This window comes from Manacus vitellinus, unplaced genomic scaffold, assembly GCF_001715985.3.
Source record: "Manacus vitellinus isolate BGI_N305 unplaced genomic scaffold, ASM171598v3 scaffold_5_pilon, whole genome shotgun sequence".
Classification (NCBI taxonomy): Eukaryota; Metazoa; Chordata; class Aves; order Passeriformes; family Pipridae; genus Manacus; species Manacus vitellinus.
Genome location: NW_021940682.1, coordinates 13,241,067 through 13,267,224, shown reverse-complemented (window position 1 = coordinate 13,267,224; position 26,158 = coordinate 13,241,067). Strand labels below are relative to the sequence as shown.

Below are 26,158 nucleotides of genomic sequence, written 5' to 3'. Positions count from 1 at the left end.
CGCTACCATTTCCTAATTATCAGTTTGAATCATAGCAGCATAACATCTGGCCTGTTTCTGTGCTTAACTATGGAGATGCCCTTGATACTGCCTCTTAACTGCCATTACGGGAATGTGAAAAACTTAAAAACTTAAGAAATTAAGGGAAGAGTATGGGCAAAAGAATATGCGGGGTATGGAGTCAAAAAAGTACTTTGAAAATCCATAGTGAAAGGAGATTATATGGATAGCCACAAATCCTCAAGTAAGATTTGAATACAGATGGAGAACTTGCTAATGTTGTTAGGAGGAAGGACTGGGTGATACTATGGACTAGAGTAATGGAAATGAAGTTTAATAGCATGCCGTAAGAAGTCCTGCACTTGGAGATTTATATCATCCCCTGGTTTATATAATTCCTTATAGAAACAGAAGTATTAATACTGTTGCACAAGGCACTGGTGAACCTCACTTAGAACATTGCATATAACTCTAGTCACCCATGTTCAAGAGAAATTAGTACAAGTAGAAACTGGTATGGAGAAGGTTACCAGAAGGGTGTGATCAACAAATAATAGATTTTAAATGACAAAAATGCACAGTTGGCTTTATTTTGCAGAGAGGAAGTGAGTTGCTTCCCATAATTTATAAAGAAGGGTGCATATCAGGTATGGTGAAGAAATGTTTGCCCTAGAGCACAAATAGCCACAGGAAAAAAAGGATATGTAAGAAGAGAGCATAGATACATTTCAGGGAAAAGTAAGAGGAGCAAAGCATCAGAGCTGAGATATTGTGTGGTGCCCTCCTGAACAGACCAACACCCATCTGCAGGAGAGGACTGACAAGTATCAAGTTGGAGTTGAGTCAGTTTGTGCAATAGATGCCATGATGTGAAGTACCTGTAATGGCTCCAAACAGAACTTTCTCATCCAATGGGGTTTTATACTTGCGTAGATTATTATATGTTCATCTAAGTTACTAAATAACTCTGACAAGTGCAAATACAGTCAGGTTAACATAACAGCCTGTCTGGCTGCTAGCTTAAACTAAGAGAAAGATCATCAGCAGAGCTGGAAACAGCGATCAACTACTGCCAGACAAAAAAACCCCAAAAGAAACCCCTCATCTGGATGTATTCCTTTGGAAATTCCATTACTACATTAGAGAAGAAATACTTCCATGAGAAAAAGATCAAACAAGTTCCAAATACAATCAAATTTCATAGTGACTGGTTTCTTCACAGCAAAGGTTTATCTCGATACACCAGCTTTCATCACAACGAAGCATAGCTGCTCCTACTCTGACTTCTGTACTCAAACATACTGTTGAAGGGCAGAAGTGGTTTGAAAGACCCTTATCTAAATCTAACTGGCAATTCAGCTTTCAAGGCACTGAGTACAGACTTTTTCTTTGTCACTTGGATGGTCTTTGTGTTTCATTCTCTCAGTCCAGGCCTGTGTGGCTTCTGTCGTCACTGGTATGAGCTGAGCACACACCCTGGGAGGTTGCCACTGGGCCTCTGTGCTCTTGGGCAAGGCAGCACAGAAAAAGGACACAGTCACTGCAACACCTTTGCAATGAGCAGGAAATCTTTGGCTGCTGGTGAACCTGAAGCATCCAGTTCTTCATTTGTTTCATGTGACTACACAAATCAAAATGGTAACAAGTTTTCCCAGCCTTTCAAGGGTAAATAGCGGGGGATCTGCACTTAACTACTGCAGAGAACATGTTTTTAGAAATTTTTTTAGCTCAAAGTCTTGTTAAATAAAATACTATTCAATTAAGCAGCGCAATAAAGACAGTAGACATGGCTGATCACCTTGTTATTGACCTAGAATTTCCCCAGTGGAAACCTAGATTATCAAGAATCTCCACAAAATGCTCAGTCTTCTTCTGACTAGAGTTTTTCAGCTGAAAGTTTTTGTTTACTCTAGTGCAATTACTACCAACAGGTATTTTCAAGGCAAAACAAACAAACAAACAAAACCAAAACAGGACAAAATGCTGGCAAACTTCATGTGGTGATATAAAACTCAAGGTGTTTAGTATTTTCTGTCAAACTCCTTACTCAGCTTTAATTAAAAATAAAAATAAAGTAAGGAAACCTGCTTGTAGTTTCATAAAAACACTTTGAAGTGTGAACCCTACACCACTGTGATGATAGCAAGCAAATGACAGGAACCCAAGATCTGCTATTTTAAAAAATGTGTTTGCTTTCGGGGGGTCTAATGCTTTATTTTGAAGACTCGATGTTGGCAATACTGAATGCAGCACTTAAAAACACTCCAGTGCCCTTGTCACTCTTTTGAATTTCTCTCTTCCTCTCCTATTATTTCTCCCACTGTGTATTTTTAAACTCTGCAGAGAGTTTTTGAGCCCGGAGTTTGTGTGAAAGACACCAAACAAACAAGTTTTTCCTACTGAATGAATGCAATATTTTTACATTTTTAAATGGGTTGAATTAAATATAAGCTATAGACTGAAACCAATATCAGGGCATGCATTTCAGCCTCACAGTGAATGGCTATTCAGCACGATGTACCATAGTTTATTCTGTGTTTGCAATCTACTGTTTCTCCTGTGGAACTCTAGTTCTTTCAAGTGTATCTTTAAATACTGAAATAGATCCAGCTGTGGCTGGCAAACCAATTACTTCTTTAGGAAAAGGTAAGAAGTTATTCAAGAGATTGTAGTTACAATGATAAATAGTATTTGGCTCTGATTTTCAGGAGTTAACAGAAACTATGGCAGTGATTACCCAGCTAAGGCATAGTAAGCATCAGCAACTGTTAAGGGATACAGCAATTACATGTAACTAGCAAAACAACAGTGAGATTTCCAGGGCAAAATCATGGAGCTTCTATTACTAATTAGTTACTTTATACACTGGATGCATTACCCAAATAGTGCCACCAACTGTGCCTTTGATGTGCATAGGCAGGAAGAAGGGAGGGAGGGAGGCAGGCAGAGAGAAAAAGAGAGAGGGAGCAAGAGAGAGAAGCTTTTTTCTTCTGCCAGGGATTGTTTCAACCTGCCCATGCCACCGCTCTTAAAAGCTCTGCAGAATCAAATGTCTGTGCCAGTCACTCCAGTGCCAGATATTCCAACTCCCTTGGTGGTCTAAGCACCGAAATCTGACAGGTGAAAAAGAATTAACTTTGATTTTATTTTTGAAAAGATTTCTGAATTTGACGAAAATCACAAACTATCTCAGCTTCACACTGAGCATGATAATTTGGTTTCTTCAAACTCTTGAGTCGGCTGCCAAATTGAAAAGCAGTTATTGATCCTGTTCTAATTATAATCACATGCCCACGAATAACATGTCGGCTATGGCCAATCCATTCTTTTCCAGACTGTAGTTACATACAAACATATCAAAATAATGTTCAAAGGTGTGTGTCCATACAAGAAGACGACTCATGCATTTGTACACACAAATATACCCAGTGAACCCAAAACACAAACAAAACCCCAAACCCTACAAACTCAGCTGAACAGTTAAAGATCTCAAAAAAAAGAGACAAATTCAAATGCCAAAGTTTTAAGGAGACAACAGGTAAGTTATTTTGAAAAATAAGATATATTATACTGTAGTGCATCTCAAACTTGAAACAACAAATTTTCTTCTCATTTTCTCACTATATAGCAAGTTCATAAATATTTCCACTAATAAGTAAGAAGTCACAGCTGAAGATCACTGTACAGACCGTCAAGACAACTAGTGGTCTAATGACTATTTAGATAATCCCCATTTGATTAAAGATGTTTTGGTGAATGTTACTCTGAAACAAGAGGATGCTTGATTAGGTTACAAACATCTCCTGAACACAAACAAAAATAATGTTGTAATGTGCAATCAGTAGCAATAATGAATCCTTAGGAGCAGTTTAAAGTCAGCATTTCATGAGCAACAATATAATCTCAACACTGCACTAACACAGAATGTTTTTTCATTTGTTGTCTACCGGTGTCTTTCACAGGTCGGGACTGTGCCTGCCCAGAGAAGTGCTGCAACCCAAGGTTCTAGAAAAGGAGATTCAGCATTTATTCAGTACTCATGCAAAGGGATTTTTGAACACTAGGAGAAAGTATACTGTCAAGCAGTACCAGCTATTTTTATGCCCACAATAAAAGAAAAGACGCAGTGACTTAAGGAGCAAATGAGTCCTAAAGGAGGTGGAAAATAGATGTGATAGGATATTGGTGCTGAAAACACAAGTTAGCAGATGGAAATTGTAATCACCTTGGGAACACCCCCTATCCTAATGTCTAATGATGACTCACTAATATCTGCTTGGAAAAGTCTTCTGCAATGGGAATGAAAGCAGTTTCAGGTTAAAATATAAATAATTTATATACAAATATATAGTATATATACCATAAATATATATTATAAATATATAAATATATAATACAAATATCATATTGTGCTATCTGACAGTATCTGAATTTCTGTTAGGTGGTCCTAAAAGCATCAAGGACTTCAAAGCTCAGCTGGCAGAAATCCTTGCACTTGTTCAATTCAGTGCCCATATAAAATCATTCTCTACTGATCTTCTACTAACATATTCAGATAAATGTACCACAAAAACCATCCCTCACATAAAATCTAGTCCCAATCGACTGTGAATGTTCACATCCATGACACAGCAGTCTAAACATTCTTACTTTTAACTGATTTTAATCTGAACTGTTTGTATCCCAGGACAAAGCCCCATTTAAAGCTCTGTAGAAAAGCAAGATGCTTTTTCATTTAAAAAGTAAAAATCTATTTTTCCATCCTGACTGACACCTTAAAAATTGTAAGAGAATCTGTCCAGGTTATGGAAGCGCACTTGTTTTGCAAAGACTGGTTTCAAATGCTGTGCCCTTTAAAAGGAGAGCTGGCAAAGTGGTTCACTGGAGAGCTTTTCATCCACTTCAGCACAAAGTCATCTCTCTTGGCACAACACGTGGTCAGAGTGGTTTGGGTAACCAGGCTCACTTTGTGCTGAAGTGCACTAGGGAATGCTCCTGTAACTGACTCCTCCAGCAGCCCAAGGACTGATCACTCCAGCTACTGGCTAACAGCAAACAGAAGGAAGCAGTAAAGTTTTCAGCTCACCTGGCTAGATCTTGAAGACAGACATCTGTCTGAGCATTATTCCCAAATGTCAGAAGCCCCAGTTTATTTTTTAATGGTGCCTGGACATGTGAAAACTGCTTGTGTTTTCACTTAAACTGTACATTACAAGCTAAGATACAGATTTTTTTGACTGTGACATGCAATTATTACAACAAAATCAAAGTACCAAAGCTGGGTGCACTGTGCAAAGTCATGTCCCGAATCACTCGAGTGCCAAAACAGGACCACATCAGGAGGAACTGCTGAGCTACTTTCTTCAAAGAGCCTTGTCTCTTGGCAGCTACCTGCAAGAAGACAGATATGTCTGACATGAAGAAACTTACATTTCTACCAGCAATACAGCTAAATGATGCACATATCCATCTTCTTTTTTTTATACTGAAAAACTTCTTACTGTCATATTCATGTTAAAATATACATTATAAATTACTAAAACCCAAACTCTAAATGGCCTTAGACAGAAAACCATCATATAACCGTATACAACCTTCAGAAAGATGAATTAATAAAGTATTATTCAAGACTGGATCTCCTTCATAAATGATGGAAGGACTGCAAAAAAATTACTCTGATCTTCATCTTAACCTAATTACTTACATGTTCATTCTTGCTTCCTAGTCAAGGAAGCAATTTATAATCCATAATGCTTGATCTACACTGAAAATTTATATTGATATTTCAAGTAAGGTTTAATATTGAGTATAAATGCTTCTTGAACTCAGAATCACAGAACGTACCGAGTTGGAAGGCACCCACATGGATTATTGAGTCCAACTCCTGGGCCTGTACAGGACCATACCCAAGAGTCACATCGTGTGTCCGAGAGTATTTTCCATAAAGTTTTTTGTTACTTCATGTTTTTATTTTTGAGAATTCACTTAGTCATTTAACTAGGAAAAATACTTTCCAGAAAGCACATTTCAGGCATTAACTCTTCAAAAATTGATTTATTATAGCCATACGTGAGTTAAAGAATTAGTTTTATCCTATCAGCTATTAGACTTCATTCAGGTTCTTCATTAAAATTAACAGTTATGGTCTGAATTTCAAATTGCAAAAGTTCCCCAAAACAATAAAAATATTTCAAGTAATCTAGGGAAATATCTGTTCTTTTCTGTATGGCCCTTTTGCAGCAGAGAGAGAGGCAATGTATTTTGTTTTGTTTTGTTTTTGCTTCTGAGCTTTCACAACTAGGCTAGGAGTTGGACTCAATGATCCTTTTGGGTCCTTTCCAACTCAGCATGTTCTGTGATTCTGTGAACTGGAATGAAGAGTTGAAATTCTAATAGAATATCCTAATACGAAATATGGTTAGTGACAGAAATTAAAATAGTCAATCATATATTTTCATACTTTATGTAAAATTATGGTGATGACTGATTGCTTTTGAAAATATGTTTTAAAGCTTTGTTAGTAGGTTTCTGCATACACTTAAATTAAAATAAAAGTCCTTGGTATCCAAATCAGCTCAAAAGTCAACATAAATATGCCCTTCATTGAATGGTAATACAGGCTTTCATCCTTACATTTGATTATATATAAATGAATTAACTAGCTTAAATATCCTTTTCATAAAAATCTCAGAAGGCTAGATTATGCTTTTATTTGTACTATGTCATTAGGACAACTCTGACTCTCAATCTATTTCTCCATGTTCTTGAAATATTGATTTGATTGGAAATCTCAGCTCTGTTCATTCTTGAATACTGTCTTTTGGGATAAAATAAACAAGTGCAGAATAAAGCAGAATCCTGAACGTGAGCAATTCTCCGTGAAAACTGGTGAGATTTTGCCCACTGCTGCTTTATTCCTGCTTATTACCAATGCCTTTCTTTTTCTTTTTTTTTTTTAAAATTATTTTTATTTTTTCTAAAAATCTATGACCTCAATAGAGCTCATAATGCACATCAGTGGCTCAGCTCCTTGCTCCTGCTTACCAACCTTCACAACGCATCTGTCCACCATGGAATCCAGCCACTCGATGTACGACTCAATGGGGGACTGCTCCTCCAAAAGGTGATCAAACTCCTGATATACTGGCAGACAAAACAAAACAACAGCCCACCTCAGTACTTGGATTACATTTGGAACAAAAGAAAAACAAATAAAAAAAGGCTACCAGTAGCATCACAAGTTCGTTGTGTTTTTTTTGTAATAGATTGCATAAGTCTAATAAATTCATCTTGGTGCTGACCCAAAAAGTTTGCTCAGTCTCCTATGTTGTTTCTATGGAAGTGATGCAATCATTGGAAGCGGTATTTTCATGTGGGCAAATTAGAACCTATTTCTTAAAATTAATATTTTGATTTAAGCTTCTGCTGTCAGGTGTGCCTGGAAGTGAAATGTTTGTGGCGTTCCCTACAAAGAGTGAGAAAGTCAGCATGGACCCTAGTGATGAAAAAATGTCATGCATAATATTGGTTTGGAAATGCATAAAGAGTCTTCTAGGCACCAAGTGGATGAGTATTGTTGGTAGGACACTCGTCTGTATAACACTTTAGTTGCAAAAACATGAATTAACTGCTGTAAATCATCTGTTTGCAATGCCACACACACACACACACACACACACACACAATTTCCATAAACTTCTACTTCTTCAAAGCAAATTGCTGTCATTGCAGAAATGTTATACTTATTATGAAGAGTTGCAAAAAGCAACCTGTATACTTTATAAGCTTTTCCAAACACACTTTTCCCAATATTAATATTTTAACACAAAAAGTAAAAACAAGTCATTGGAGTGCTGCCCTTAAAACTGCGTCTCGTTTATTTATGAGAACCAATGGCTGGAAGACAAAGAATCATGTATTTTGACACCTTAACAAACTATTCCTCAACTCAGCTAAAATAAAAGGCATAGTAAGTCAAGAAAGATACTTTCTACCTGCTGTGTTGCAGGATGATTTCAATGTGCTATGCGTTTCCATTTCTGCTTAGTTATAAATAACAGGAGGAAGGAATTCCCTACCGTAGAAAAGATAGTGAAGGAGGCAAAGCTTAGAGATGACAGCTAGAGATACGAACCAGGGAGGCTATCAGACAATAAAGCAAAGAAAACCTCCCTGGTCTCTTAAGTTGAATCAGCAAGATCACCAGGAATGCATTTGTTTCACACCTGACTACAACTTTGTTTAACTTAGACTTGCAAAGGCTGACTTGTCAGCAACATTAGTCAGGGAAGAAGGGATATTTGGGCCACCCTCATCTTCTTTCATTTTTTTATTGGATGGACAACCTCCTTTTATTCAGAACAAGATCACAGAGGAATCTAAATGTCTCCTTACCTGAATATTTGGCTGGACAAAAACTGCCTGATACAACAGATGAAGTAATTCATATGCTGTGCAAAGAGGGGAGCAAGAGTGGAAAAACAAATCAGTTGCTTCCTTTGCTGCTGGAGCAATACAACTGTGCACAACAACCTATTTGAGAAAAGTAAACTTTTAGCCTTCAGTGCCTGTAAAAAATACCTCAACAGGATCTGAGAAAGAGGGAATAAAGTAGAAATCATGTCAGAGATAGCTACCAGAGGAGAGCGGGAAAGAGGTTCTCTTATGCCCAGTGATTTTTCTGTTTCTCTCTAAGTTTGTTTAAAGGCTTATAAACATGTTTACTTTTTTCTAGTTACGGAAGCTGGCAATTGTACTTTCTTGATTAGTAGTACCACAATGTGAAAGCAGGCCTTAAGTTCATGTCATATAAGTCACACAGAATGTAGCCTTTAAAAAGAACTTTAGTCAAGTGGAATAAACATCAAAGATGGAAAAAAAAAATGTAAGTTCTAGAATACTCTTGCTGCATATAAGAACATCTCAGTGGAATCCCATCTCATGATGAACATTCATAATAAGCTACTATTTCCAAGAAACAACTTATTGGACTTCATTCATGGCTGGGCTTCACAAATGAAGATTTGGGAAGGGCTCTGCCCACCTTTGTTACAAGCATGCTGGTGGCTCATGAGGCCAATACGAGACAGACATGTCCAGTTGCAAAAGGCACAGCAGAAAGACTCCTTAGGTGGTATCAGCAAGACACGATTCTTTCTGTGTTGTCTTTTCTCCTCAAGAGTGATCCTGCGTGTGATCTCAAAGGAAGCAGCAGCGTTATAGATGGTGTGTCTCCAGGCCTCACGATTGGAGGCCAGAGTAGACCAGTTATGGTGATCAATATGGCCAAGGCTGAGATGTTGTTTCAGGGAGTCCTTGTATCTTTTCTTCGAGGCAGCCAGTGGCAGGTTCACCATAAAGCAAGATCTTAGGGAGGCGGTGGTCCTTCATCCTTGAGATGTGCCCTGCCCAGCACAGCTGTGTTCTCAGCAACACAGCCTCAATACTTGTGACTGCTGCTTGCTCTAGAACAGATGTATTGGTCACATAATCTGACCAGTGGACGTTTAGGATTGTTCAGAGGCAGCGCTGATGGAAGCGTTCTAGGAGACGCAGGTGGTGGCGGTAGATGATCCATGATTCGGATACATATAAGAGAGTAGACAGCACTATGGCTCTGTAAACACTGATCTTTGTGCTTTTCTTGAGGTGTTTACTTTGCCAAACTCTTTTATGAAGCTTTCCAAAAGCACTGTATGCCTTTGCTAACCTGTTGTCTATCTCTCCATCAATCTTACCATCCGAGGAGATGAGGCTGCCTAGGTAATTAAACTGCTGGACTGATTTGAGCTCTGATTTGCAAATGGTTACATGGAGATGATGGAAGACTTCCTGAGGTGCCGGTTGATAAAGAACTTCTGTCTTCTTTAAGCTGACTTCCAGCCCAAAAAGCTCAGCAGCCTCTGCAAAGCAGGATGTTAAATGCTGCAGTATGGACCTAAAATATGGAAAAACTTGCTCAAATCCAGTAGCATTCAGGAAAATTCAGTTTGATTTTATTACACGAAAGTTTGTATTTAAGTAGTTAGCGCATGTACAAGAAGCTTTCCTGAACATTAAGGATTTTCTGAATGGCAGCCAAAACTTTTCCTGCTGCTAGGGAATGTAACTTTGGGAACTCTCTTTTTGAGGCAATGCAAGGATGTTGGCTAGATAATGAAAACAGAACAGATAACAGAAGGATGCACTCAGCTTCTGGACTTCAGTCTCACTATATGCTACCTCCTCTGCTGCCATGTCAAGCTTCTATCTCCTCAAAAGGGAAGAGGGCCCTGTTAGGAAATGAATAAAGGGTTAAGAAGGAAAGGAAAGAGTACCAAGAACCTCTCACTGGAAAACAGAGCTAACAGGGAATGCACGGCCCATCCCTGAACAGAGGAGAAGGCTTCTAGTATTAACACAGTGGAATGACTGTCAAAGTCAACCTTGTAGGGTCCAGTTTACCTGTGAAGGTGTCACCCCTCCTCTTCCCAGCCACTCAGTGGAAGAGTTACCTCACTAGCAAACCTACCCTTGCTGGGCTCCCACAAGTGGTTGCCCAGCTTGCACTCCATTAAGGATAGATCTGGATAAAAGATGACTGGTGTTCTCAGGAGAGAGATGGCAATACAACAGGTGTGTTCCCAGAGAAGTGAGGTTATGAACCATGCTAGAGGCAAAGCTCTGCTGCCTCAGATCAACGAAACTCAATGTGCTTCATGTTACACCTAAGTTTGCAACCACGAAACACTTGCTGGATTATGGAAGGTATATTTTATATTTGCAAAAGATCTTTGATTCTAAAACCAATTTGCCAGTATCTCCAAAGTCACTTTTAAGTCCATGTCCTTCACTATACCAGACAGAAGCTAAATTAGCCAATGAACTTGTTTGATATAGGACTTCCACTTACTCATGAAAGTTCACGGTGAAAGCTTACCCCATCAGGTGATCTTGTTTATGAAAACACAGTGTGAAAAGAAGCTTTTTATAAACAAGTTTATAAGGGACTCAAATACACAGCCACTTGAGTGTTCAAGGCCTTCAAAAGACAATTTTCCTGCAATTCTACGGCAGGAAAGAATGGAGTTTCACATATTCAGTGGTTCACTCATAAATTTAGTTTTTCATGGAAAAATCCTCCTGAATTTGGGTGAAAGTTTTGTGCCATTGACTGTTCTGGGTACTAGAAAGGAACTCATTAATGGAAGAGTGCCCAGATCTATGTCGCAAAACATAAGGCCTTGGCAGGGTCTTGCCTTACATTTTGGTAGATGTCTCTGTATTTATCTTAAGCCTGCAAGCAAACCAATGGCTGCAAAAATAGTGCTACTTTCTCTGAGCTTTGTTTGCAGCAGGAAACCAAGTTCACCTGGCTTTATTTGAAGGTTCTGCTCTTACATTGTATGATGAGCTTTCTGTGTTCCTCCCGTGAGTCCTCCATAGTATAGAGGGTTTGTTTGGTAATGCTATTCAGATCCACATTCCTCCAGTCCTCCAGCATTTGAAATGTGATGTCTGCACTGTGGATCACTGTTCTTGATGCCTGTAATCCAATCCAATCTATTCATTAGTTCATGCTTTATTAGGTTAAAAAATAGGCTTTATCCCCTTTTACGCTTCCTTAGCTAGGCTCACTAAGTTGATCCTCCTCATGGACCCCCACCCACCAGCTTGATGTCTTATGGATATTACAGGGCCCTCAAACAAGAGACTTCTCAAGTAATTTTGCCTACTTTAATCAACCACAAGTATTTTGCTAGCATCCACCCCAAACCCTAAGGAGCAACACTAATCTGATGCTGCCATTGCTAGACCCCTCAGTCTCTAACAGCTCTGTTTGTTTTTATGGCAAGCTTCAGCTCAAAACAAAAAAGCAACAAGAAAAGTCAAGACACAACCAAACAAACCCCACTCAGGTTTGCACCCTCCCCTCTCCCAAACTTGGAAGACTCTCATTGTTCCCTCAGCCACATGAAAAAGTCAAACCTCCTTTGCCTCCTCATCAGATATATGTCTTGGTTGACTGAGACAGGGATCTGCTGTTGCTAATGGGGAGGATGGACTGAGAGGAAAGGAAGTGACACAAGGTCATGGTCATATAAAGTACAATGGATCTCTGTAAGTTAAGCAGGGATGATAACCCGCACTAAAGTTATCAGCTTCCCCAAGGAAGTGGTGCACTTGGAAGAGTCCTTCACATAGGTAAACTGCTTGATCACAGGTCTGATGCAGAAGGTTGTGGTCTCTTTATCTTGATTTCCTCTGAATTCCTATGGACCTCCAAGGTTTGGGGATGATCCACCATATTTGGGGAAGGGTAACACTGGTTTCTCTGCCTCCACCATTAAAATAACGGAGGAAGAAAGCTACAAAGAATTCCTTGCAGGAGTGGGTTTTTTTCCCCCAGATTCTTCCTGTGGGCTTCACCTCTCACAGATTTAACCAGAGGTGTTGGATACACCTTCCAATAATGGAGCTTTCAGTGTGACATTGAAAACAAACTATCCCCTCCAATACCTGGATGAAATGTTAATTAGCTCCATGCATTCCCTCCCTTTTTATACTACGCAGAATTTGGCCTCCTGACTTTTTGATAGGTAATTGATAGGTGAACTGGTGGAAACCAAACACTTCAGAGCAGTTTCTATATTCACTTGCTATGGTTACATGACCCTGTCTATTTAAAAGCCCAGTGGTTCAGCTGTTTTGTTTTTCCCAATTTGCATTTGATTTGTAATCACAATTAGACTTGAAGTTTATTGTTGGGCAGGTAGAAATTTTTCTTGCTTTGCAATTGGCCTAATACACACTGCTCTGAAAGCAATGACATGTCTCATATTTACTTACTGGAAATGAACCATCTCTTCAAATCAAATAATAATTTTTTTTCATGAAAATGCCCTGCTGGATTTAATAATCAAGAGTTGCCAGTTGTCTAGAAAAGCATTTTTCACTGATTACTTTTTGGTTTTGTAAAGATGGTCACAATAAATATTGGACACAAACTGCTAACATGATCTCCTCTTTGAGTAAAGTCCAACCTGTCAATTCATAAAATTATTTGAAAAGTCAGTAAAAATGGCATTCATCAAACTTGGGTAACTGAAATATTTACTTGGCAGAGATGATTTAGTGAAGTCTGTCGCCGGAGTATTTGTGAGAATCTTCTGGACACTGCAGGAAAGAAGAGATGCATATTTACATACTGTGCTAAATAAAGAAAATTATTCCTGAAAGTATTAAATTAAAATGAGAACAAAATAAAATAAAACTAAACAAGATCCAGTTTCCTATATAAAATTGTGGCCATATAAAATTCACTCAAATAACCCAGTTTTCACTTAATTTAAACCTTGACCTAAAACCTTAAATCTGGATGCTCAATCAGTTTTACAGAGGCATATTGCAAGCCATGATTTATAGATGCTGTGAATAATGAGGTGACAAGAGAAACATAGAGGACAATAGGAGTGCTTTGCTTTTTCAGCATGGCAAATTTTCTCTTGCTACACAAAGGAACTGAAGACCAGAAAGAACTATTTAATGGGAAGACAAATGTTGGTGCAAGAAGTGGGCATAAAATATCAATAGCTACCTTATGTGTGGAAATGAGAAAAGGTTGCTAAATCTTAATGCAAACAAGTTTTGGAGGAGTCTTTTGACTGAAGTAGTAGGAGCTAAACTCTGATACAGTTTCAGGTAGAATTTGATCAAAGTTTCTGAAAGTGGTTGCATGATATGCTAATACATTATGGACTAAAATGCCTCAGGAGGTACTTGCCAGTCCTCTGCTCCTATTTTAGCTCTTTGCAAGCAATACAGACCTTGTATTACAATATTTTCTATACTTGGAAAATGAACTTATAAAATGTTGGTTTGTGCATATTTTGTCTGTAATCTCTGAGTCTGGAACTGCAAACATTACCAAAGCTTGCAGTCACTCCTTTCAGTACCTCCATTGGCTGTGTACACTATCACCAATTCTGATGAGGAGGAAACAATTGCAGAAGCAACAAAGACTCATGTAAAAGGCAGGATGCACACAATATTTTCCTTATATCAAAATCACCAGACTTTCAGGTATATCCAAAGAGATATTAGATGTGGCCACAGAGTATTTTCCCTCTGTACTGTACAAAGAGGCAGTTAAAGAACAGAGACTGAGAATGACTAGAGAGTACATCGTCCAACTCTTTCTCTCTACCTATAAGATTGGAAAAGATTTTGCTACTGAAGATTCTCAACATTTTTGAACTGGTAAAGATGTGGTAAAGCATATTCTCAGCTCCGATTTTGTTTAATTTTTAAACAAATCAGTAAACAATCCAAAACCCCCTAAAATCAGTTGTTCCAACTTTCATTCTGACTGTTCTCAGTAAAATATACACCTAATTTTCCACGCTGATCAAAATAGTTAATCCTTCTCCTAAATTAGTTTTTTTTTTTCTTTTAACTTTGTGGTGTGGAATTTAGTGCTCATGAAAGGCAAAGAATTGAGAGCCGTGAAATAAAGCAGGCTTTATCAATAGGTGATGTGCACTGCAGGCATCTACAAAGCACGTCTGAAAAGGACTAGTGCCCTTTCCTGTGGTGACAGGGTAATTTGATCTCCTTCATTTTTAACTCTGGCACTTTTTCGAGTAAGGGCCTCAAGCTGTATTCAAATTCCGCTTGCCTAAAGGTTTGTTTAATAATTTTCTTTGCCTAATATCATCCCTAATGTTTGCTTACTATAAACAAAATTAATTTCTTATCAGAATCCACAAGAAAGGAAAAGAAATTCTCATTTTGAGCAGTGTCTTCTTTCGCTAAATGAGATTGGTTCTCATGAACAAGTGAAGAGTGTAAGTGAATGCAAGATTTATAATGATGACAGGTTCCTAAAAGAGCACTAGTCTCACTTGCAATTAATTTGTAATCAATAAACACTGTACATCCTAGTTTAAAAGGAGAGAGATTGAGCAATACATACATTCAAATTTGATATTTCGTAGGTTTTCTGGCAAATCATGGAGAGCTACTTTCAGCCACTCATCCAGTTGCTTTGCAAACTTTCGGATCACCTGCGTCAAACTGCAAAAAGGAATCACTGCATCAGAACACATTTACTCTGTGCATTATACTATAAAATCTGAATGTGTGGGACCATGAGTCATTTATTTGCAACTCATTATTATGCAGAGTTGTTAACATATCTTAGTTTGTAGGCATGAAGAAAAACTTCTGAAACTGTTGAAAACTTTGCAGCAAAAGCAAAACATACCACCATGTTCAAAACCTCACAAAGAATGAAAGTCTCTGTGTGGCACCACTTTGATACTTACAAACAGTATTCCTACTTGAAATACAATCATTCATACTCTGTACAAATATAAAATCACAACCATTTAAAGAAGACAATAAATCGAGCTTTGGGTTTCTGCTCAGCTGTGCCCAGATTTATACAGATGTATACAGGGGTGTTCAAGTGGAGCAACAATCAGCTATGCTGCAGGCCAGAACCAGTGAGTGGGGATTATGATGGAGGGGAGGAATTTTCAGGCCAAGCCCACACAGGTGGGGGAAATGGGGGTGGAGCAGGACTGCCTGCTTAGCTCTGCGCAGGACTGGAACTTTCCCAGACAAGTGAGATTTCTCCCTTCTCCCTTGCTACCCACTCCTGATGGTTCCATCATTTCCTGTTAAACTTGATAGGAGATCCATTCTGCGCTTCTTCTTGGAATCCTCAGTATAAAATGTCTGTTTCCAGGAAGAGCTGCAGTGTTGTGCAGGGGACCCTAACAGCTGGATCTGACAGACAAAGCTGAACTGCCTGTAGCAATAGCAGAGATACACAAATGAGAGAGAGAGAGGACAGGTACAAGGAACTTTCCTCTTTCAACTAGGAAGCTTTTTCTGTTTGTACTCCTAACACACTGCACTGAGATGTGGTAAAATAAACATGGCCATAGGCCTGCTCTGCTCCACAAAGACAGCTAAAGAGGAAAAGGGATGGATGACAACTGTTGTGCTCACTAAAAAGTGGCTTTTCTGGATAGCCAGAATTTGTTCCCAGGAAGTATCTCAGAGGATTCTGGCTGAGTCAGCAAGATTTCCTTCAGGAGCTTCCATTGCAATGAGACCCTTCTTCACCCCCTCCAGTGCAGGCTATGGCTTAATAGCCACAATCTGGCCCTTTATATGCATTACAAAAGTCTATATTCACACTCAAGTCTCTCCTTATTTGCTATGAAAGAACTAAGCAGCTTGAGAAAAGGACTGCTGTTCTGTTTAATCCTTCCAGTGAAATAGATTTGGGGGGGGCTGGGGGGAAGGAAAGCCTTTAAAAATGTACATGTCTTATCAAAAAAAGCCCATGCTTATAAGAGATTTCTTGTGTAAAAAATACCTTGCCTGTAATTCTGTACTTTAGCAGTCATGAAAAGCACACAGGGGAGCAGAACAACATCCTGAAAACATTTTCCATGATTAGAGACACTTTAAGATCTTGGGGGCTAAATACACAGCATCAATAAGAAACTCCTAGAGCAATATTCTTAACAAATTTCTCCGCACCAGGACCGCATCAGTCAAACAATACTAAAGATGTACAGATATATCTAGAAAAATAGCTTCCTGATACTCATATTAGGAAAAACAAAGGGAGAGACATATTGATTGCACTCAATGACTATACTTTTTGCTGTGGACTGTTGATCTCTGTCCTGCTTCACCTATATAAACAAGACTTCTTGGACTCATGTGAATTCCTGGTAGGAAGCGAACAGCTGAAATCTATTGCATGGATTGGAAAAGTGAATTTAGCTTTGAAACAACAGAGGCAAATACTTATTAAATAAAGTGATCCTAAGCAAATAATGCTTCTGTTCTTCATAGAATAGTATTAAAATTAAATCAGCTTCTTCAAGGTTTCACAAGTATGGTCTTAATGTTTTATATTCCTGGCAAGCAGAATAACAGTTGGATTTCTAGACTGTATACAGAGACAAATGCTTAGGTTGCAGTGCCTGAATATGCATGTGAATATTTACAAACAGAGTGGTCAGGCCACCTTCTCTTGTCATGATGATCCAGAACAGTTATGTTGTTTTCACAGACTAGAAGAAAAGTGTCAGAAATTTTCAGAAGACAGTGTGGTACTCTGCAACCTGCAGACTTCCGACATTCCCTGAAAGCTGGGACAAAACTATCAGTTGAATGTTAAGAAACCAAGAAGATGGTATCCTTCATCCCATAAAAACTCCCAACCCTCCAAGCTTTTTATAATACAAGCCTTGTTAAAATCTGAACATTTCTTGAGGAACATGTAAGCTCTTCAACTTCTTTCAATTGACACTGTGATTTAAACTCAGAAAATGGGTGGCAGCAAGCAGCTTTCTGAGAACTGCTGTCATTCTTGAAGAAAACACATGCAACAAAGACAGCTGAGCTAGAAGGGGTCAGTGCTGTGAGCTATACTGACCTGTCAGGTAAGGCTTGTAGTACTGTTGGCATCAAAACTCCAGAAATTGCCTTGTACAGAATTGAATCACAAACTCCCACTATATTCACTACAGTTGAAGAACCCAATACAGGCAGCATATGAGGAGGCATCCCTTGCCAAAAGTGCAGAAGAAAACTTTGAACCTGCAATCATGAGAAGAAGCAGGGATGTTTAAATTAAAATAATCAAAGGCCACAAGTACCCCTCTCTTGAAATGATCCTGCTTACATAGCATTTGTTTTAGCCCCAGAGCTGGTATGATAGTGTGCCACACAGGCAAGGCATATTTCTTAACTAGACAGGCTCATACTGTAACACAGCACTCAGTGGAAGAATCAACCAAAGGGTGAGGAGACACTCTGAGTTGGTTACTGGGTGTCTTTGTGTTACTACAGCAGAGAGACCCATGGGAACCACCATATTTTTACCTTCCATCAGTGGCTGGTGAGTGTAACTCTTTGGCTTCCACATGTCAAGCCTTTTTCTCTCTCTTTGCTCTCTGACCCTGTATACAAAGGAATGCAATCTACGGTTTGGTGTAGTGAGGGAGAGGAGGATAGCACATGGCTTAAAGGGGTCAATACACCATTTTCTTCATTTTGGAAAGAAGCACTACACTTCTGGATTTCTCCTTTCCTCCAATATGAAGGAAAGAGAAATAAAAATGGAGAAAGGCAAAAAAAATAGGGAGGAGATTTAGGACGCAACAAAATAAACCTCTGAAAAATTTAATTTAGGAAATAAAGGTGTTATTCAGAGAATGGTAGGATCAGTTCCACAGAGGTCAGAACACCAGCATTCATGAATGATAACCTGCATGCAATCTGTAGTGAAGTAAATAACCACACCAGGTACAGAAAAGAATATTTGCCATTTATGTATTGTTGCTGCTCAGCCCCTTCCCCACCACTGATCCTGATAAACAGATTGCCTAACAAAATACAGCATCCTGCTCTTAAGAAAGTATTCTGAGACTCACCCAGTCAAATTTCCTGAATATGTATCACATATTTTTCTCACAGGGAACTTCTAGACTGGGTACAACAGGGCAAAAACAGATTTAAACCAGAAGATTGTGAGAATTAAACAATGAGAGGAAGAAAAGCAGGGAATTTCTTCCTGTTGTTCAGAAGACAAAGTCAAAAGACCTATTTCCTTTGATATTTTCTTCCAGGACCTGAATGTCATATTTAAATCAGGTCCTCAGCATCTCTACAGTCAGATTTGCTTTCCTGGCTTAGAAGCCTTCTTCCCACGTAATATAAAACTGCTTGTATCCCATTAACATTTGAATTTTTCAGCTCTAATTATAAAGTTGTCTGCATGAACTGCCAGAAACCCCTCAGATTAAGTCAGATATGCAATAGGTACAAACCTTATCCACCTCTAACAGATGGTATCAGCTGCTGAGCAGTGTGTGCGTTCCTAGCTGCGCTTCAGTACAGCTGAGCAACTGGACACTTCAGCTATAGCTTTCTGGGATACCTGGGAGGCTGTAAGCCCCCCACCACTCTGTATCATTGTTAACAGACCAGCAGAGCCCACTGTTTTGGCTGTGACACCTGACCTGGGTCTGTACTGAACATTGAGAGGAATTCCTTCAAACTGCTCAGTCCCAACAAAATGCATCGAAAAGCTGTGGTGGAAACAGTTCTTGAGTTGTGGATTGTCCCATGTCTTGTAAGGGGATATTGCTACCTTAATCCTACTGGAGAACAAAGGGACAAAAACATTTCCATTGCTTTTGTTCCTCCAACTCACACAGCTTTAAAAGTGAGATTTAGTTCTATCGCTCACAGAGTATATACTCAAGTATAGCTACTGTGCATTTCTCATAAAAAGGATCAACCAGCACAGAACTGTAAGTCTGTAATATCACACACGAAAGTCTCAGATCCATTAATACCTTATGTGTAATCATTAAACTACAACTGTAACCATACCTCATCAAAGTTTGCTCTTATTACAGTGTCTAGTATCCTCTGACAGTGAGTCCTATACATCATAATAAAGGTAGAAACCTGAAAAAGAATGAGGGAGACACACAAAAGATCATTCTATTTTAGGAAATCTGCTTTTAAAAAACCAGAATACAGAGCATAGAAAAAGTAAGTTTTTTCTTATCTTACCTATGCACAACTGCAAAAATAATGAAATCAGTTAGCGTCTGGTTAGATTAGTTATATTAGCTGTAAAATGAGTTTTCTTCTTAAAAGTAAATTCTCCCTTTGAATTCATGAATTTTTCTATGTCAATGGGGATTCTTCAAATGTAAGAGGAGCAAAAAGCCTCAGTGAGATCAAAGACGAGAATGTGGCTCTAATTAGGACATAAAGAACTATAAAACCCTATTCTTTTGTCCACTTTACATTGATACTACACATATGAATAGAACCAGAAAACTAGCAAGCTCAGCCAAGAGAAGCCAGAGCATTTTTGTCATGTGTGCAGATAGGATTCTCTTAATTTCTAGTCTAGAAGGATAAGAAATGCACTAAGTCTCTCTCTGCTCAAGAAAGCATCAGAACTGTTGTTCAGTTTGCCACCAAATGTGTTCACAGATTAGAGAGCTATAATGTATTTAAGAAGTTGCCCTCAAACCTCACCTGCTGTATGTAATGTAAGTTTTAAAAGAGTGTGCATGGGCTTTAGAAATATTGTACAGCTGGTAGTGTCGGCTGCCTATTTTAAGGGAAGATATTTCTTCCTATTAGATGAAGTAATTCAGTCCTCCATAAATCAAGTCAAAGCATTATTAAACTTACTCTAATTTAAAGTCTTTATATAGTAGACAAAGCTTTCATCCAGAGCAGAGAAAAAAAACTCAAGACAAGCTGAGAAAAGATTTCCAAAGTGTTACCTTCTCCTCTGGCAGACTGGCTGGCAGATTTAGATCTTTGACATTTGGAAACTCTGGCAGTAATGTTCCCAGTTTGGATCGTGGTGAATACGCCACTGTCTGTTTGGTTACTTCTTTTTTTCCTGTTTCGTTGACCCAAGCTGCTCCTTTTTTAGAATACATCACATCGTAATACTGGGAGTTTTCTTTCACTGCAATTCCGTAATAATGGTACCTGATACATAGAGATGTATATTTTATAAAGTGGATTGTTTGAAAGTTTGAAAAAAATAAATGGAGACAAGAGAAATTGATAATTTCTACAGCAAAACAGAATGGGCAATAGTTTACATATTAGTAACAATTATTGATGCAGCAGCAGAACATTGTGGTAATATATTGAGCTTACTTATTTTCATTCTTTGTGATTCTGTTGCAGGGCAAGAAAGAAAGAAATTCCATTTTTTTCTTCTTAGTTAAAAAAAAAAATGTCTTAAAGCTGTTTGTTGGCAGAGCTCTGCTGTGCAGCTGCTCCTTTAGTTCAGCAATAAGCAGAAGTACAGACCCTCTGGACTGGCCCTTCTGTTGTTATTTCAGTTCCCTGATTCTCAGACTGTTGAGGGCTGTTTTGGTCCCTGAAAAGTGTGAGTCTTTATTGCAAATGAGTTGATCAGAAGTATTTCAAAAACTGAAAACACCTCAAAGAAAAGAGGAGGAGAAAGTCTTGTGCTGGAAAGCAATGGATGGTAGGAAATGTACAGTTCAAATTATTTCCTTCATACCCTACATCAGCACTAGGCTTAGGTGAGTAGCTATACAACACTAACTGTCTCAGCAGACCACAGTGGGAATTACACAGTGTGGCTGTGCAACAAAAATGGATTGGTAGTCTTATGGCACAAGTTTATGCTACAACTCAGCTTTATTATAGGTGCTGATGGAAGTAGTGATTATCAAGTAAAACTCTTGCATCAAAGCATCAAAGGTAATCTTAGTCATTCCATAATTTCCTAAATTTATTTCAGCTTCTCAGCTTCAGGAACCACTAACCCATCAGCTAGATTTGTAATGATTGCAAAAGGCATCACAAGATTGTATTGCTGGTATACTTTTGCATCAGCCTAATTTCCTAGACAGAATTTTCAGTGATCCTCTGCTTTTCTCCTTATACCTATCAGATCACAGTAAGACATTGTCTTCTGGATCCCACTATGATGGCACCAGAAGTTATAATCTCTGGATGTTTGTTACTCTCCAGTCAGTTACTTTTTCAGAGTTCTGCCATCAGACCTGTTCACTTCAGTAGACACAAATTTGCTTTAGGCAAATTGGCTGGCTCTACAAAGCTCATCAATTAAATTAAAGAAAGAGTAACATCTAAGTGACGGTGGTTTAAACTAACTCGGGTGACTTTTTTTCCTTTTTTCAGCCATAGTCACTCACCCACAGATCAGTGCATGTCATAATACCCATCAGAAAATGGTGGCAAAGAGCTAGAAATCTAGTCTTGTCTACCAGCACAGACAGGCTGAGAGGAGGCCCGGGGAGTTGTAGCAAACTTCTAGTACATGATGCCCTTGCCATGCTCACTGAGGACATTCCATATTTTCCTTTAAAAATAAAAGCTATTTTGAACTCAGTATTGAATAATCCAAGTGAAATTTATTAAAACATTAAATTGACATGCTGTGAGAGGGACTTCCTGACTTCAACACCTTAGAAAGCCACACTATTGGCTCCAAATATGGACATCAGAGCTTAGGTCAAAACATGCATCCTACACCAGAAACCAGGCTCCAGGCGGCTTGTGACCTGTCACAGATAACTAATGGCAAGTTTGTGCTAACACTGGGGTTATGACAGCAGCTAGAGAAGTTTGGCTTTTTAGCTTGAACAGTAACACCCCAGTTTGGTCCCTGGAGCTGCCATGCATACACTGCATATATGAGCCATAAAACTTCTGTATGTCCTGCATGCTACACCTGGGGCAGGGGAAGCCAAAAGGAAATGCTGCAGGGAGGTAGCACCAAAAAATTGCTGAGGGAAGGAGGGGCAGAGGGAAGAAGTGAGAGCAAACAGGACTGCTAAATTTCTAGACTGACTGAGAGGTTTGTATAATTTAAACAGAGGTCAGTCTCATATCAAGTTTGGTCTTAAATCAGTCAAAAAAAAAAGTCTGAAAAATGTAGTAAAGTTTCACTGTGCATTATTTAATTCCTGATATATTGCACTTGGCAGTAAACTACTGCCAAGTTCTCTGTGTGGCTTCAAAGTCATATAGACAGCAATAGCCAAATTTACTCCAAAAGTTTTCTAGATAGATTCTTCCTTCAGTAATTTTACCATCCCAAATGACCAAAGCTCACTGGAGTAGTTTACACAGAGTCTTTTTCAAGCACTTTTGTGTATTTCTATCAGAAAAACAAAACCAGCAAAAAAACCCAAAACAACTTAATCCAATAAACAGGGCTTGAAACTTTGATATGCAGAATAATAACATGGAGACAACACAATCTCTTTTGTGGAATGCTTTTTCCCCTCATGCAGTACTCCTTTAAAGAAAGAAGCAAAATTCCCTTCAAACCATGTAGCTTTCATAGGTTTAACTAACATCTTGTGTGTGTAATGGAAGAGTTTCAGACTGCAGTACAGAAAGAAATTGGCTTTTATGTTTAGCTGCCTTCTCATGGCTCACCTGTGGTGGAACTGTATTTAAGCTCAGCAAGATAGAGAACAGCTGCATGCTTACATCAATAAACCCAGCTGCAAGGAAGAAAGGCTCACAACTGATGGCCAGGAGTATAGCACCATTGTAGCTCTGAACTTTGTAATGTTACAAGGCAGCCGTGCTATAAAAAGACTGAAGGCAGAACAGTGTGAAGTCAGATAATCTTAACCACTTCTATGGCAGAACTTCCTTTGGCAGTAGCAGGGAAGTAGAATGAAAGTCATACTGGCAGCAATCGGTCAGCACAGTTGGTGATAAAGGAACTGAAGTGTTAATGTCTAAAGTAATTTCTTTACATAACACTTAATTGGAAAGTAGTCAGATTTCTGAAAACAAAACCAGAGCTCAGTTACAGCTGTGCTGGGTCTACCACAGAGTGTATTTATCCTAAAGAAGTACAGCACGCATGTAGTTTCTCTGTGTAACAGAAACCTCTTCTTATTTGCTATATAGGGAGCAGAACAGTTGCAAAAGTGGTATGAAAAGAGTATGTGACCTGAAAGCTGCTCTGACAGGCAGACAGATTAGGGGGAAATTATGCAAGAGATATTAAGTCTCATTGATTTTTAGCCTCATTGAGAGTAAAGAGACAGCTTTTGGAGGTGCAAGACACCTTCAGTCAGCAGATCAGGAGTGTTTTGCTCCTCTGAGAGACTCCTGGAGCTGCAGGTGGAGCTCCAGTTTGGAAATACAGCAGTGCTCACTCCTTTCATTAAATGGGAAGACAAATAACAAAGTTGTAGCTGATGTCAGAGGGATATGAAGACTGACAGTGGGTACTTTCATATGAATCCATAAAGCAACTTATGCACACTGTCACTATGAGCCTCCATGAAACTTATATTCAGTGCTAAACCCTAATCCTCTGATTCTGGACCTATCATGTTTTCCTAATATGCTGTTGCACTAACCCAGAATTTCCACCTGAGAGATTTTTGGTGGCTGATGTTACACTAACTCTGAATTTGCATTTGGGAATGGATTTCAGATCTTCAATTAGCTGCTTTATTATGTCTGCTCTAGAGAAAGAAAGCTTAGTTATAGAAACTAAGAAAATATCAAGCTGGGGGAAAGGACATTTGTCCCATCAAAGAGATACATCTTGGCAGGGATAACTTAGAAGAGCAGAGTAGAGCTATTTTTAATGACATTTCTTTTAGCATCTTAGTTTTTCTTTTCCTTTAAAGAGTGGGTCATTCTAACTTGAGTATATAAGTTCAATTCTAATAGCATATTTCTTTCTCAGCATTTAGGAATATTATATTTATAGGCTCTGTCATGAAAGGGAAACTTTAGCAACCAAACTTTGCAAACACACCATCTCAGATTTTCATTTTCTTCTCCACAGTTTTCTGTGAACTACAGACACTGCTCTTATGCTACCCTGTAGGATTCTGTGAAGGTTAATCAAGAAAAGAAGTTATTATTATTTTTCAGGCATGACATTTGCCAAAAAAATATTCAAAGCTCCACTAGAAAAATTTCATGGAGTCCACAAGCAGAAAAACAGTATAAAAACATCACTGTATCATCTTCATAAATTGATAGAATCACATCTTGTCAACAATTGGAAAGAGTCAAGGTAGTGCATACTTCATTCAGAATCAGTTTCTCATTCTGGAATTAGGATGAACTGTTTTCAGGAAGTATAATCTTTTGAGTAAGGCAATGAGTTTAATTCCTTGATCACTTAAAGGTATGCTGGATTTCATTACACAGACAAAATGGAGGTTAAATACAGGTGTGTGGACAATTCCATTTTAGGCCAATGCATGTTCCTACCTACATTCTAGACAGCATTCTGACACTGGTCCTCTAAACAGAAGCATGATGCTAACCTGCTGTCATTTCCCAGCCTCCAACAGTAGTTCCAGTACTCCTGGATGTAAATGTTCTTTACGTTGTGTAAAGTGAGTTGAGATGAAAAACAGTATAGGAACAACATGGAAAATATCGCTGATGAAATCAGTAAAAGGCCTCCATTAGACCACCTTTGCAGGATCACTGCTGAATCAATAAGACAGTGTAAAGATTACAATGAAACCTCCATCAAAGTTGATTTTAAGTCCCCAACTGGACAAATTATTCCCTGTTCTTTTACTATTCTATTCAGTAAAGCAAGAGCCAGATAGGGCCCTGTGCAAGGTGATAATGATACCATACACTGCTTACTTTGATTGGCCTCTGGTTCCAAGTCTTCTTGTTGTTAGCTGTGGAAACTGTTGTCTTATTATCTGCAAATAAATAGAACTGATATTAAGAAAAATGGAAAAGCACATTTATTAATTTAATATGGACTTTTAAGATACGAAAGCAGAAAAACTGTACAGCAATGTCAGCAAAATACATGGCAGGAGAAATCAGAAATAAAGCTTTTTATTTTTTCCATTACTGAAAGAGGGGAAAGAGACTTTAAACTTCAATATAACTCCATTAACTCCCATTAATTTAAATACTTTCAGATGTTACAGGAATAGAAGATATTTCCTTAAAAATCTCAGATTGGTTCTGCCTCTAAAATAAGGAGGATTGTAATGAGAATTGGCCTACTGTTTATTTGTCAGCTTGCAGGATCAACAAAGTTCTCTATGGACCTTCACAAACCTGCCATTAAACTCTTCTTTTTCTGACAGATGATTCTCCGAAAAGATTTTGGTATTTGACAGGGGCACCATTTCTACCAAGAAAGATTCTCAGTGACATTTGTAAAGATACTTGTAATCAATTAATCTCCTATGGAAAACAAGTGCATCTCAGAAACAGCAGGGTACTATCAAGAATCCAGACTCTAGTCTGTCAGCAGATATTAAAAGAACATTGCTACTGTAAAACAAAACTTTAGTGCCAGTTGCATTTAAGGAAATAGATTAATGAATGTAGATTGTGCCTTCAGTCATCAGAGCCTCTATCAACCAGGCTAATCCTGATGAAAAAGCTTTACTGCAGCTGCTGGAAAGGAGGTGCTCAGCACCTCACAGGATTGAACCTGATTCTCAGTGTGGTCTGAAGTAGGAGAAAAATTTTTCTGCGAGAACAGTCATGCAAGAAAGACTGCAACAAGCTTTGAAGAATCACTTGCAAAGGAATTTCTTCCTTTTAAAATTTGTAATCCATTTTAATTGTGCTT

The 26,158-nt window shown here is 38.5% G+C and overlaps 1 protein-coding gene across 1 annotated transcript in view; it reads right to left on the bottom strand.

Annotated features, from left to right (window-relative positions):
- Window positions 1-26,158, bottom strand: part of RFX4 (regulatory factor X4) — a 64,548-nt gene that overhangs the window by 22,395 nt on the left and 15,995 nt on the right. The window contains exons 4-12 of the mRNA XM_029963403.1: window positions 25,204-25,265; window positions 20,325-20,538; window positions 19,408-19,485; window positions 17,444-17,607; window positions 14,954-15,054; window positions 13,097-13,155; window positions 11,380-11,524; window positions 7,049-7,143; window positions 5,274-5,391 (exon numbers count right to left, since the gene is read on the bottom strand). Coding sequence (XP_029819263.1) covers window positions 5,274-5,391; window positions 7,049-7,143; window positions 11,380-11,524; window positions 13,097-13,155; window positions 14,954-15,054; window positions 17,444-17,607; window positions 19,408-19,485; window positions 20,325-20,538; window positions 25,204-25,265 — 1,036 coding nt within the window. The remainder of the gene's footprint in view (window positions 1-5,273; window positions 5,392-7,048; window positions 7,144-11,379; window positions 11,525-13,096; window positions 13,156-14,953; window positions 15,055-17,443; window positions 17,608-19,407; window positions 19,486-20,324; window positions 20,539-25,203; window positions 25,266-26,158) is intronic.